General features: G+C 41.9%; 6 protein-coding genes across 6 annotated transcripts; 3 read left to right on the forward strand and 3 right to left on the reverse strand.

Moving 5' to 3' along the window:
* Positions 1 to 479: 479 nt before the first annotated feature.
* METBIDRAFT_77340 (uncharacterized protein) lies at positions 480 to 1313 on the reverse strand (the record flags this gene model as incomplete). The annotated part of the gene is made up of 2 exons (XM_018858679.1): positions 480 to 1001; positions 1173 to 1313. The coding sequence occupies 2 exons, from the start codon at positions 1311 to 1313 to the stop codon at positions 480 to 482; spliced, it is 663 nt and encodes a 220-aa protein (XP_018715046.1).
* Positions 1314 to 3248: 1935 nt separating this feature from the next.
* Positions 3249 to 5002, forward strand: METBIDRAFT_30799 (tetrahydrofolate synthase). Its single transcript, XM_018855713.1, has one exon. The coding sequence runs from the start codon at positions 3287 to 3289 to the stop codon at positions 4814 to 4816; it is 1530 nt and encodes a 509-aa protein (XP_018715047.1). The 5' UTR covers positions 3249 to 3286; the 3' UTR covers positions 4817 to 5002.
* A 57-nt stretch (positions 5003 to 5059) lies between these two features.
* On the reverse strand, positions 5060 to 6265 carry METBIDRAFT_36921 (uncharacterized protein; the record flags this gene model as incomplete). The annotated part of the gene is made up of 1 exon (XM_018856799.1): positions 5060 to 6265. One exon carries the CDS (start codon positions 6263 to 6265, stop codon positions 5060 to 5062), a length of 1206 nt encoding a protein of 401 aa, XP_018715048.1.
* Positions 6266 to 8373: 2108 nt separating this feature from the next.
* On the reverse strand, positions 8374 to 9129 carry METBIDRAFT_37572 (non-specific serine/threonine protein kinase; the record flags this gene model as incomplete). Its single annotated transcript, XM_018856891.1, has 1 exon — positions 8374 to 9129. A coding segment is annotated over one exon (756 nt), but the record flags the coding sequence as incomplete, so codon positions are not given.
* A 749-nt stretch (positions 9130 to 9878) lies between these two features.
* On the forward strand, positions 9879 to 12129 carry SUV3 (ATP-dependent RNA helicase). Its single transcript, XM_018855714.1, has one exon. It carries the CDS (start codon positions 9893 to 9895, stop codon positions 12047 to 12049), a length of 2157 nt encoding a protein of 718 aa, XP_018715050.1. The 5' UTR covers positions 9879 to 9892; the 3' UTR covers positions 12050 to 12129.
* An 80-nt stretch (positions 12130 to 12209) lies between these two features.
* On the forward strand, positions 12210 to 13126 carry METBIDRAFT_30803 (gluconokinase). Its single transcript, XM_018855715.1, has one exon. The coding sequence runs from the start codon at positions 12362 to 12364 to the stop codon at positions 12899 to 12901; it is 540 nt and encodes a 179-aa protein (XP_018715051.1). The 5' UTR covers positions 12210 to 12361; the 3' UTR covers positions 12902 to 13126.
* The last annotated feature ends 44 nt before the right edge of the window (positions 13127 to 13170 follow it).

A 13170-nucleotide genomic window follows, 5' to 3' on the forward strand; every position in this document is an offset into this window, starting at 1 on the left:
ATGAGTAATTCGCACCGGAGCGGAAAATCTTGCTCATCACTCTACAAAATGCCCCATGCTACAAGCACGCCCCTCACAAATGCCCGTAAATTTATTGACTCAGATCATCACACAAGGGGGATATGGTGAAAAGGGATTTTCGGTTTTCTTGTAATTTTTACTCGTATTTAGGTGGTAAAAGGTATTCGGGGCCAGGGATGGTGTTTGAGCAATGTGTCGGGCTCTCTTTTTGTTAGTGAGGAACACATCGATGAGTCACACCAGATCGGCTCGGCGCGTGACTTCCAGACACTTATACAACCTGTGGTCTAGATCTTTTTTCCTACTTCTTGAGCTCGCATAATTCTCTGAGTTGCTGTTGTTGTATGCAGTAGTAACCAGCGCTAGCATGTAAAAAGTGACAGGGCACTAATCTAATGAAATATTGTGCGTAAAACCAAACAAAGGAAAACAAGAACGATAATTTTAAACTATAACAATTAAACAGTTTTTGTGACCATCTTCACGAACCTGAAAATCTCGCTTCTCAACCGTATCAACTCGACATTCTTGATCAGCAATTTCCCATTTAATCTCCCCACTACGGTCTTGACTATGTCATTGATTTGCGCATTACTCAACCCGGTGATTTTGCTCCAGTCGTTGCTTCTTCTCTCGCGCGCCAAGACCAATCGGTAACATCCAATGATAAGCTTCTTGAGTCCGTAGCCCATATCGGTGTAGTTTGCAAAATTATTGGACTGGTTGACATACCTCAAGAGATAAATAATGTCCATGTATCTGAACAAATAAATAATGCCCTTCATGAACAGTGGTAAGGACAATTGGAGTCGGCTTACCAAAATCATGAGATACTCATCCAATGGCATTTCCGTGGGGTCAACGTTCCGAGAAGATTGGGGCGGGAAAGAGTTTGTGATCTTCATCGCCACATACTTAACAACGATCTTCATCACCTTGTTTCTTTCGCAATTGAAAGATTCAGGGCTCAACGCTGATTGCTTGTAGTCAGTTTCCGAGACAACCGGTAAGAGTTTTGCAGGGAGCAGAGGCTTATCGACAGACAGTTCTGTTTGCGTGGTTTCACATCTATTTTCTGTCATTGAAGACAAGATTTTTGCATCCTCGGGTATTTCTTCTTTCGCCTTTTCTTCTCTAATAGATCTCTTTACCTCTTGAGTTGCAGATAAAGCGGGATTTACAGATTCAACCTCATCTGCGCTGGAATTCTTGACTCCATTGGAGCTTTCTCCCTCGGAATCCTCTCCATCGTGGTCAGAGATCAAGAGTGGCATATCAAGATATGTTGACATCTTGTCTTTTTTACATTCAGCCAGAATTCTTTCAGGTATCTCCATTAGGTTTCCCATGGCTGTGGCTGACGGGACATTCGAAGCCTCAGTGGGCATGTGCGAGGTGTTTGCTGAAGGAAGGTCAAATAAGTTAGTCGTATGGGTCTCATGTTTTTCTTGAATTCCGATATTGCTGGTTCTTGGCTTTGGAACCATGTAATCATCGTTGAAAGTCACCATTGAAGTTATCATGCTTTGAGGTCCGGCCTGAGAAAAGCGATAGTGAATACTGTCACAGGAAATCAAATGATTAGATCGTTGGTGCTTCCGCTATGTTCTTTCCTTGAACTAATAAGCTAAAGCAAAACAAGCTTAAGGTATTTTTAAGAGTGCTTCAGTCGAATAAAATACGAAGTGTGTGTGATGGATGTCTCTGTACGTCTAGTAAAACATTGCAACTGCTTAGGTATGTGAACTGACGGAGAGAAATTTGAAATTCGAAGGATTTGGAAACGAGCTCTTCAGTTCCAAGAAAGCGAAGAGTGTAAAAGGTGTTGAACTTTTTGGCTCGCCTGAAACGTGTTGAAATATGTTTGATGAAAGAAGGGTGTTGTAAAGGGATGGTAGTTTCGCTGATTGATGAGCCAGGCTACTCCCCCCAAGACACTGAGTCATACCTCATTGGGTCACGTGCGGGAAGTGAGATACAAAACTCCGCGCAAAGTTATCGGAGTACAACAAAAGCATCATTTATTATAACATGGAGATCTTTAGACTGTATTTTACCCCAGTATTTGGCCCCATAAGAGAGTATTGTTCGGGAAGTTTGGTATGGGTAGGTATAGTACGGTTAGATTTCGAATATAAATCGGCTTGCTCACAAAGTCAACTAATGTTCCAACCCATGCCGCACGACGCGCGACGTGTCAAATTTGTCTTGCATAGAGTAATTGCAGACGGCCACATTTTACAATACACCATATGAAGCCAATTGGATACAAAGTCTAAATCATTACAGAGAACAGATCTAAGCCCCTGTCACAGCTGTTTGACTCTTATAAGACAATACCCATATACTTTATGTTGAAGTTTCTTGTGTATAAAACTCATAGTAATCGCAGTGACTTGCCGCTGGTAGTATGACTTGCCGCGCACATGAACGGCACCGTCGCATAGAAATTTTATACGAAAATATCCATCTTGTTTTGAACTCGTCTAAGGCAACATCTTTACTTATAAATTGATGAGATTCAGCTACTCCAAGTAAGCCTGAGGAACCTTAATCTACCTTCTGCCTTTAAATTTTATCTATTGCGTAAGTGGGCAACAATTATTCTTAGTATGTGCTTCTTGTAGGGCTCACATACTTGGATAGATAAGATTTTTAAACAATTTGGCAGAAAGTGCAAAGGTATGCTCATTTCTAATTCAAAATATTTCTAGGGAGCAAACTTCAGTAATTAGAAAATCAGGTGGAAGTAGGCTGTATTTCGTATCTCTCAATGGTTTACAATCGGTTGAATGCGTGCTGATTGAAATTGGCCATATTGACGATGCTATAACCCGTGAATTACTTTGAAAGTCTTAAAATTCTAACAGCATCATTGATCTCCTCTGCTCTAAATCTCTATTTTTTTTTAACAGGATCTCACCGTCTAAATTTATTTGTGCCTTTGATTTGGACCAAATCGTTTCTTCGAATTTGAAGATAAATGTTTTAAAAATTTGTCCACGGGCAAAAAACATAAAAATCACTCACGTGTTTGAAAATATAACACATAAATAATAAATTACCAAGTTAATCCAATTACTTCGAAAGTACTTCTTCACATTTTATTTTATAGTAGTCGAGGGTCAAGCTTTTGATTTTCTGTTCTATAATTTTGTCAAGTGGTGATTTCAGGTGCCTGTCCCAGCTGGGGTGAACATTCATGAGCCTTATCGCGAAAAGTTTTCCCCGTTTATATACTTCGATACCCCGGATATTTCTACCCATGGCTTCCACTTTAGACTCAATGCGGACCACTAGGACATACAAAGATGCAATTACGCTCTTGAACAGCTTGCAGTCAAATTTTGCTGCTATAGAAGCCGCCAAATCTCTGAGCATTTCACCAGCAAAACGCAGCGAGCTCTCTATCAATGAAGTACGTGAGTACATTAGAAGATTGGGATACCAGCCAAAAGATTTCAACAAGTTGAACATCATTCATGTCACTGGCACTAAAGGTAAGGGCTCGACGTGTGCATTTACCGAGTCAATCTTGTCGCAGTACAAGAAATCTGGCCATATAAACAAAATCGGGCTTTTTACATCCCCTCACTTAAAATCAGTAAGGGAAAGAATCCGCCTTAATGGCGCCCCAATAACGGAGTCCAAGTTCACAAAATACTTTTACGAGGTTTGGGACATGCTCTCTACTACCACCAGCGACCCAGAAGAGTTTCCTACATTGCAGCCATGCGATACTGTTAAACCCATGTACTTCAAGTACTTGACTGTGTTGTCGTTCCACGTATTCATTTCTGAAGGAGTCGATACAGCGATTTACGAAGTTGGAGTGGGTGGGAAGTTTGACTCCACAAATATAATTGATAAACCTACAGTCGCAGCCATCACATCGTTGGGCATTGACCACACTCACATGCTTGGAAATACCATCGAATCTATTGCTTGGAACAAAGCAGGGATTTTCAAGTCTAATTGTCCTGCTATAGCCAGTGAGCAAAATGAATACCCCGAGTCTCTGAAGGTTGTTGAGAAAGTCGCACGTGAAAATGGGGTCTCAAGTTTTGAGATCGTATCAGCTAACTTGATACCAAGAGACCTCGAGTTGGGATTGGCTGGGGAATTTCAAAAGTTGAATGCAGCGGTTGCTGTTAAAGCAGCTCAGATTCACCTCCAACATCTCGGAGTTAATGATGTGAATATCAACGACCTTCCCGACGAGTTCATAGTTGGTCTTGAAACCGCTCGCTGGGATGGTAGATGCCAGATAGTGAAAGACTTCAAAGAATACGAGGGAATCACGTGGTACATTGATGGTGCTCACACACTCGAGTCTATAAACGTTGCTTGCAATTGGTATGGGACCACTTCATCCAGCATAGGAAATCCGAAGGTGCTTCTTTTTAACCAACAAAGTCGTGAGAACGCCAAGGATTTATTGGAAAGGTTGTATGATGTGATCGTGAAATCATCCGATTCGAAATTTGATCATGTGATTTTCACAACAAATATTACTTGGTCTGATGGTAGCTACAACAATGATTTGGTATCCATGAACAACTCGAAAGATGATGTCGATAAATTGGTCATCCAAAAAGAATTAGCAAGCAAATGGGATTGCCTAGATAAGCAGCACGGGTTATCGGCAAGGAAACATATCTTTCCGGATATAGAGACATCGCTTAAATTCATCAAGAGCGTATGTGCCGATGGAAAAGAAGCTCAAGTGTTTGTCTGCGGCTCTTTACATTTAGTCGGAGGTTTTCTCACAGTATTAGAGGGCAAAAAAGAATAATTATTCAGGGTATCTGATTTTGTCAATGATGCATTTTTGATGTATAATTCAATGCCCGTGCAAGCCATAGTCACGATCTATAGCTAATAAGAAATATGCCTTGTATTAAGAGTTTGGCCTCATATTAACACTGTTTACTTAAGTTCGACTGAAGGATACAATCCTTTTTATTAGTGTTTAATTCACATCGTTACATTCTTGTCTTACTACTGCTTGGAATTCGTTTCATCTATTATATCATGCTTAGTTAGCATTGTTGTTGTTCACGATTTGGTCCTTTGCGTTCGCCACAATCTCGTTGATGTTCTCCAAAGAATGCTTCCACTCCAAAAGAGTGTTTCTAACAACCTCCCAGTCTTGCGCAAGCTTTTGATCGTCTCCAGCCAAAATAAGTCTGTTGACTCGAATCAAACAGAAAGTTTCTTCGACTTGATTCAACTTACCTTCAATAACGCCAGCCTTGATCGAATCGATTAATAATTTTTCAAAAGCAGCGGGAGAAGAGACCAACTCGTTTGGAATGTCGTTGTATTTGAAAGAACTTTGATGTGATTCTTTGTTTTCAACGAAGAATCTAGCCAAAGCTAAAATCTTAGATTTGTATACGACCTCCTCTGTCAAAGATGCAGGTACAGATGCAATAAACTCACCGTGAGTATATTGAACAAAGACCTTGACGAGCTCATCGGAAGAGTTTTGTTTCAAGGCAGATGCCACATTGTTATTGACCATAAAAGAAACATCCACCACTGAAGAAGATAAAGCAAATCTGATTAAAGAATGCAACTCATTCAAAGATAACTCATATCTGGATGTGAATGCCTTGATTAACTCCAAAGACTTATGTGTAAATTCCTTATCCAAGCTAATAAAGGACCAGAATAATTGTCTTACTTGGTCTTCAGAAGCATTGGCGGCTTCCAACCAGTCAAGCAAGTTGTCACCGATAGATGATTGAATCAATTCGAAGCTGGTTTCGGTCTCAGACACAATAGATAAGATGGATTGAATGGTGTCGATTCTACTGGCAGAAGTGGAAGGTAACAAATTGAAAATTGTGTTGAATGCTGACAAAACAGTGGTTGGTCTAAGAGATTTTCTGTCTCTCAAAGAAAGTTGTTGTGTTGGGGTACATTCTTTTAAGAGAGAGACTATCTTGGAGTCCTTCAGAAACGCTTGGTCGACCGTAAGTCCCTCAAGCTCTTTTATGAGGTACGCAAGCAAGTAAAAAGCGGGCTCAAATTCTTTATTGCTCAAGGAGGTCAATGTTTCCTTGGTTGATGCATTCAAGATTTTGGTAGCCAACTCCTTCTTGTTGGTTAATTCATCACCCAAATACTCGTTCAAGGATGTGGAGAACTCGGTATTTTGACGCACGGAGTCAATAATCAGGCTGTACTCGGTGACGGAGTCTTTCAAGCTGTTTTCAACGACAATAACAGAGGCCATATTGGATGCTTTTGAGTGTATTTCTGGTTTCTTATTCTTTTTTTTTTTCGTTTAGTGTTTCGAAAGACCTGCACTCCCGTTGAGAAAACTTTTCCGATGATCACGTGACATATTTGACTGGCAGGAGCTGTAATTCCTCAAAGGAAAGACGCGCGACTGAATGGATGCAAAAGCTTTCGCAATTATTCAGGCTTTGGGTCCTCCTCGTCTTCTTCTTCTTCATTAATGCTTACGAATTTGAGCTCGAAAACATTTGAAGTTGGAGCAGACATTGGGCTATCGCGCCTCCATGTATTAGTATCCATTGCAGGAATCTTGAGTGCTCCCTTCGCGAGTTGTGTTGCGGATTTGACGCTAGTGCAACTGGCATCAGTGTTCAGCATATTCAGGCGTGGCTTGATGATAACATTCAACTTGGTAGGTTTGCCATTTATAGGGGGTGAGATGGAGCGATCTGTAATTACGTCGGCATTTCGAGCCAAAACGGGCGTGGGGACCAACATTGGTCCGTTGGAAGAAGACTGATGAGACAAAGATGAAGATCTTAATGCCCTTGTCTTTGTGGAAGAGCCACGGGGGAATTCAGATCTAGGTGATACAGGCCTAATGGAAGCGCTAGGTCCATTTGAGCCTTCATCAAGTCGCTCGGTCATTTTTAGGATTGCACTGCTATCATCCGAAGAATTAGACGAGACCCGCGAGAGAGGATTCTTCCGCCTCGTGGCACTGGTACTTGAAGACAAAATCAGCGTATCGGACGGTAATCGGAAAGTAGGGGGACGCCGCTGACTTCTTGTTGAAGACAAAACTGAAGCGGGTCGTTGATTCGAATCTTGTTGAGAAACGCTGATCGATGAATCGTAGGCGCCATCATCATCATAGAAATCATCCTCCAAATCTGTTCCGTCCATCATATCTAGCTCCGATTCAGACATAGTATATAAGTGACTTGCCTGACTATACTGACTGAATTGAGATAAAACCGATTCGGGGCGTGGTCTCTTCGTTAATACTTCAGGTTCATTTGTCGCTTGTGCAGCACTGGAAGAATCTTCCCCAGTATTCAGGCCTTTCATGTCCACATTAAACTTTCCGTGATCATGAAGAGATTCTTCCACGCTCTTTAGACTATGTGATTGACTGAGTGCATGTACATGCTCAGTTGAGTTTTGCGAAGGACTTTTACGAACCTTCATATTAAGAACGCCATCGCCATTGTGACTTTCTCCCAGGAGAGAAATCGAAGAAGTCTTGGAAATGGATGAGAATATGTCGGTACCAACGATTTGCCCATCTGTTTGTTGTTTGTTTTTCTTCCAAAACTGTAGCTTCTCTAAAATTTGTTTACTTTTGCCTTTTTGTGAAAGATCGGGTCTTTGCAGCGTACTCGAGATTCGGCGATCATCGGTGTGAAATGAAATTGAACGCTCTAGAGGCCTCAGTGCTGTGTTTTGTTCCTGAGATTTGGGAGAAGCATTTATCCCTAAACCCCTTGGATTTGAGAATCTGCGGGAAGGGTGAATCAGATTTTGTATGATACTATCACTTGACTTTTTTGTTAAGTTTGAGACCGACGGTGAGTACTCAATCTTGTTTGAGCCAATGCTCAAGGTAGGGAGAATTTTCTCGAGAGTCTGTTCATCAGGAAGTTGATCAGAAAGGGAAAGGACACTTTTCACCCTCTTCTTTGATCTTTTTAATTGTCTTTTGGCTTCGTAGTATCTTTTTCTTCTTAAGCGTCGTCTTTTGTGTTTTTCAAATTCAGACATGAGTGCAAGATCGTAAAAAGCTGTAACAGAATTCACATCACCTTTCAATTTTGATGCCACTAGAGCCTCTATATCGATGTTTCCTTTCCGTAAGGTTTTGAGAAAATCTTTCTCCATTCGTGACTGAAATGGCTGAGTATGAATGTTATAATACTGATTGATTGAAACAATCGATTCAGTATCTGTCATACTTGAGCTTCTACGCTGTAATTTGACATTCGTTAAGTCGATCAAAAACGGAGAGTTTAAAATCTCCGACAAACTTGGCCTTCGGGCAGGATCCTTGGATAACATTTGTTGTAGTAGATGGTTGACGTCTCGGGAAACAAATTCTTGATATGTAGGCTCTGTGCTTATGATTTTCAATTTTGTCCTCATTTCATCGTCCTCATCAAAAGGTAATTGACCATAAACCATAGCATAGAGAATCACTCCCATTGACCAAATATCAATTGCAAACCCAGAGTACTTTTCATTCTTGAGAACCTCAGGGGCCATATAGGAAGTTGTACCACACATTGTAGACAAAAATGAACGCTTATAAGGATTAAACTCTCTCACAAACCCAAAATCTGTGAGCTTGATTACGGTCTTTTCCTGATCGGCCATCAAGATATTCTCTAATTTCAAATCGCGGTGTGATAAGTTAAGCGAGTGAACATATCGTATGGCCTCCACAATTTGATAAAATAGATTTTTGCAAGAATCCATATCTAGGCGCCGCTTTTCATATATATGGTAATATAGCTCATTCCCTTCACAGTATTCTAAAACCATCCACAACTGAGTCTCAGTTTTGATAACCTCATACAACTTCACAATGTTTCGATGTCGGAGTTGCTTGTGATAGTATATTTCCCTGACAATATTCGGATCCTCCAACAATCCACACTTTAATACTACCTGAGAGCGAAGTAGAACATGCTCAGCAAGATAGACTTTGCCAAATGCACCTTCTCCAACTTCTTGAAGTATTCGATAGTTTCCTATTTGAGATATGGTGGGCAGTGTAGTTTGCAAGTAAAACTCGTTGAAATCAGCTGCCAACTGAGCCGTCTCATTCTGCTCTTGAAGGCGTGCCGCTGTAGTAGACATTCGCTTGCGCTGATAAGACTGGGGAGGAAATTGGTTATATTACGTATGAAATTATGGTTCTAAGTACATTGAGGTTCTTTTCGTGTGTGCACTACCCAGCCAGCTATCTCGCCGATTCGTGTCTGCTCGCGCCTTGCTAGGAATTAAACAAATTCACTGAAGTGAGACTTGTTTTGAAATAATAAAATGAGTATTGAATCAATTGTGGTCGCCACTTATGTTGGGAGATTTCGGCTGTGTATACTTCCACTCTTTGCAGTGGGCGATTGAAGCTTGATTGGACTATTGCAAGATTGACTGGCACAGTATATTATGCCTTCCAGGTATGAGCTGCGCATAACAGGCTTGTTTTCGAGTAAATATTATTTCCTAAAAATTGTACTTATTTATTTTCGATTGACTGTGATGAGAATTCTAACTTCCCAAACACAAGGGCAATATAATCATCTAACTGAAAGTCAAATATACGGGCGCCCGTGCTTGCTGAGAAACGCCTAGTATGTCGCCTCTGCACTTTTCTGCAATAGACATGCCGCTTACTAAAATTAAATTTCCAACCGTAATTTTTTTTCATAATCCGCTTTAACCGCTTTAACAAGTATTCTGGTAAGGTACAATGATATTTTTGCTCATTTTGAGGTAAAACATTCTGCTCATTGACGTAGACAGCTAGCCTTTCGCAACTGCATCACTCATCGCCCATCGGTCGCGACCGTGACGGATGTCAAAACTTGAAACAACCACTACACCTTTCTTCCAAACTATGATATCTATAAATCGGCTTCGGCTTGATTATTGGGGCCACTCTAAATATGTTTCGAATGTTTACAAAACCCGAATACCAGCAGCAAATTTGTTACCCAATTGGCGAAGTCTTTCTGCTTCAACAGACATTGAAGATAAACCTACGCTACTGCAACTCAAGTTATTCACACAACAATCCCTAGACATGCTAGACTTCAGACTCAAAAAGCGCGAGTTCTGTTTTCCATACGAAGACCTTTATAGCATGAGCCATGGTAGAGCTGCAAAGCTCATGAAGTCGTTTGAAGAGAAAATATGGGCATCATTCGAGAAGCATTATCGAGACAACAAAATGGACACAAATGATACAACTGATCAAACAGTATCAATAACGCAATACTTTAAGCCACGCCCAGAGTGTATTCCCTCGATTGTGCAGCTGATATATATGGGTCTCTACCCCAGAGATCTAAAAACGTACTTTGGTCAAGAATCCGAGAAAGCAGCTCTCTGCGATATTTTGACAGAGCTTTACCATCAGCATTACTTACAAGCCGATCTCTCGTCTGATTTCAATTCAAAGCAGGTTGACATGAACTGGGATATTTCACGGCCAAGTGACTGGTATCCAGGAGCCAGAAAAATGAAAAGAAAGGTTATCATGCATGTTGGACCTACGAACAGTGGAAAAACGTACAACTCTTTACAAGCCTTTGCTAAGGCTAAATCGGGGTACTATGCTGGTCCACTTAGGCTCTTGGCAAGAGAAATCTACGAGAAATTTCAAAGCCAAAATATAAGCTGTAATTTAATTACTGGAGAGGAGGTTGTGCCTTCGCTCGATACTTTTGGAAATGTGGCCCAATTGTCTTCCGGTACGATCGAAATGATTCCTTTGCACAAAAAAATGGACATCTGCATCATTGATGAAATTCAAATGATTGCAGACTCAAAGAGAGGATCCGCATGGACGAACGCCGTCTTAGGTGTGCAAGCCAAAGAGCTTCATCTATGTGGCGAAGAAAGTGCGGTTAAGCTAATCCAAAAACTTCTTGAGACGACTGGGGAGGAAATTGAGATCAAACGCTACGAGAGAAAGGGGAAACTTACCATGCTTTCGCAGCCTGTTGGGAAGCTAAGTGCTTTAAAAAAAGGCGATTGTCTAGTGGCGTTTTCGAAGCGCAAAATCTTAGAGTTGAAATGTGAAATCGAAAACAGCACCCCGCTCAAAGTGGGTGTTATATATGGAGCATTGCCGCCAGAAATCCGCTCCCAGGAATCATCAAAGTTCAACGATGGAGAGTACGATGTGTTAGTAGCATCTGATGCGATTGGAATGGGCCTCAATCTCAAGATCAAGCGAATAGTGTTCTGGACCTCAGTGAAATTTGATGGATCGGGTTTAGTTGACTTAAGTGTATCTAACGTGAAGCAAATTGGAGGCCGGGCAGGAAGATTTTCATTGAAAGACGGGGAACTGGAAGGCTTTGTCACAACATTCCACAAAAAAGATCTCTCTCATGTTTCGAAATGTATGAGAATGCCAACAACCGATCTCGACAAGGCATGCATCTGGCCATCGAGTGAATTTTGGTCCGAGTATCTATCCAGCTTTCGCACACCAATGAACTACAAGGTTGGTGTCGATCATTTCTACAAGTCATTGAAGGATACCAATTTGAAAGACTACTTCCTCAGTGATTTCGACCATCAGACGCAAGTAATTGATCTCATTTGTTCGAGCGGACTCGACTCTCGTCTAACAATAGAGGACCAGTTGAGGCTAGCACAGGTTCCTGTGAATCTCAAACATGCCGAGACGGAAGTGATTCAACAAACTTTGCGTTTCCTTGAATGCATCGCGACGGGTACTTCCAAATCAGTTCTCGACTTGAACTTTCTTTACACCTCCATCTTGAGTGCTGAGCCCACGGTCAAAAACTCCTCTGAGAACATTCTCCAGATTCTTACGGAACTTGAGAAGAATCACAAGATTGTTCTCGTGTTCATGTGGCTTTCTCAGAGATGGCCGACGATCTTCGTGGATAAGGAAAGCGCGGGCGAGATAAAGACTCTAATAGAAAAACGGATCGACGAGGAATTGGGATGTTTGCGAATTGTGGCCAGAGCCGCAGGCACAAAAGCGCAGCATAAAAACAAACAAGCTCGTATATAACATGTATATAGCTATTCGTGAAATTAGAGAATGGAAAGACCTTTACTTCACGAGCCATGTATGTCGGAGGTACCGTGGAAGAATTGCAAATTGCACCCCCACGCGCTTAGCGTTGTCTCCCCCACGCGCTTAGCGTTGGCTCCCCCACGTCCTCTCGCAGAACCCTGATCCAAGAACGTTCTCTTTCTTTCGTCATCCTAGAAGTTGATAATTGATTATTTCCAGCTTCAGTGAGTTTTCAAGAATAAAGACACCGATTTTGAACGGTGGCATCTTGCGAGCTAAATCGGGGTACAACACAAATTAGCTGTGATGCCTACTGTCATCATCGTTGGGGGTCCTTCCGGTACTGGAAAAACCACCACAGCTGCGTTACTCGCATCGCATTTCGATTGCCCGTACATAGAGGGCGACGAGCTACATCCTGAAGAAAACGTGGCGAAAATGGCTAGAGGGGAGCCTCTCACAGATGATGATAGATGGGGTTGGTTGAAGAAGATCAGTCGCGCCAGTGTGGGAAAAGCCGCAGATCCAGCCAACAAGAGCGGAATTTGCGTTGCTTCGTGCTCAATGCTTAAGCGCGCTTACAGAGACTATCTTCTAGCTAACGGAAATGGTGCGGACTTCCGTTTTGTATTTTTACATGCCTCTTTCGAAAGCATCATCAAGCGAGTGGCCGCAAGACAAAACCACTTTCTCAAGCTGAACATGGTCAAGTCGCAGTTTGATATCATGGATGTGCCAAAGTCAGAGGAATTGATCAGAAACGGTGGTAAGGCAATTGCCGTGGACTGCGAGACCGGCACGCCCCAGCAGTTGGCAGAGCTAATCGTGCATCAATTGGATGTATAAAGCCATGCCGTCTGTCCATATTTCTCTTTGCGAAGATTCTTCTAATTGCATGGTAGCCTTCCAATGAAAAAATCCCAAGCCCACAGTACGTACTTTTTTTGTAAATCATTGATGTATTTGTTTGAGTTACACTCTCTAAACTGGGACAGAGCTTATTGGTGCGGGGGGCAGACGAGCCTATCGTGTGTGCGAAACAGTGCCCTTCGTGATGCCTCATTGCCCGCCTCCTTTTATTACTATTCCATTGGCTTGAATGCAACGGGATTCGG

Source organism: Metschnikowia bicuspidata, assembly GCF_001664035.1.
Source record: "Metschnikowia bicuspidata var. bicuspidata NRRL YB-4993 chromosome Unknown METBIscaffold_1, whole genome shotgun sequence".
Classification (NCBI taxonomy): Eukaryota; Fungi; Ascomycota; class Pichiomycetes; order Serinales; family Metschnikowiaceae; genus Metschnikowia; species Metschnikowia bicuspidata.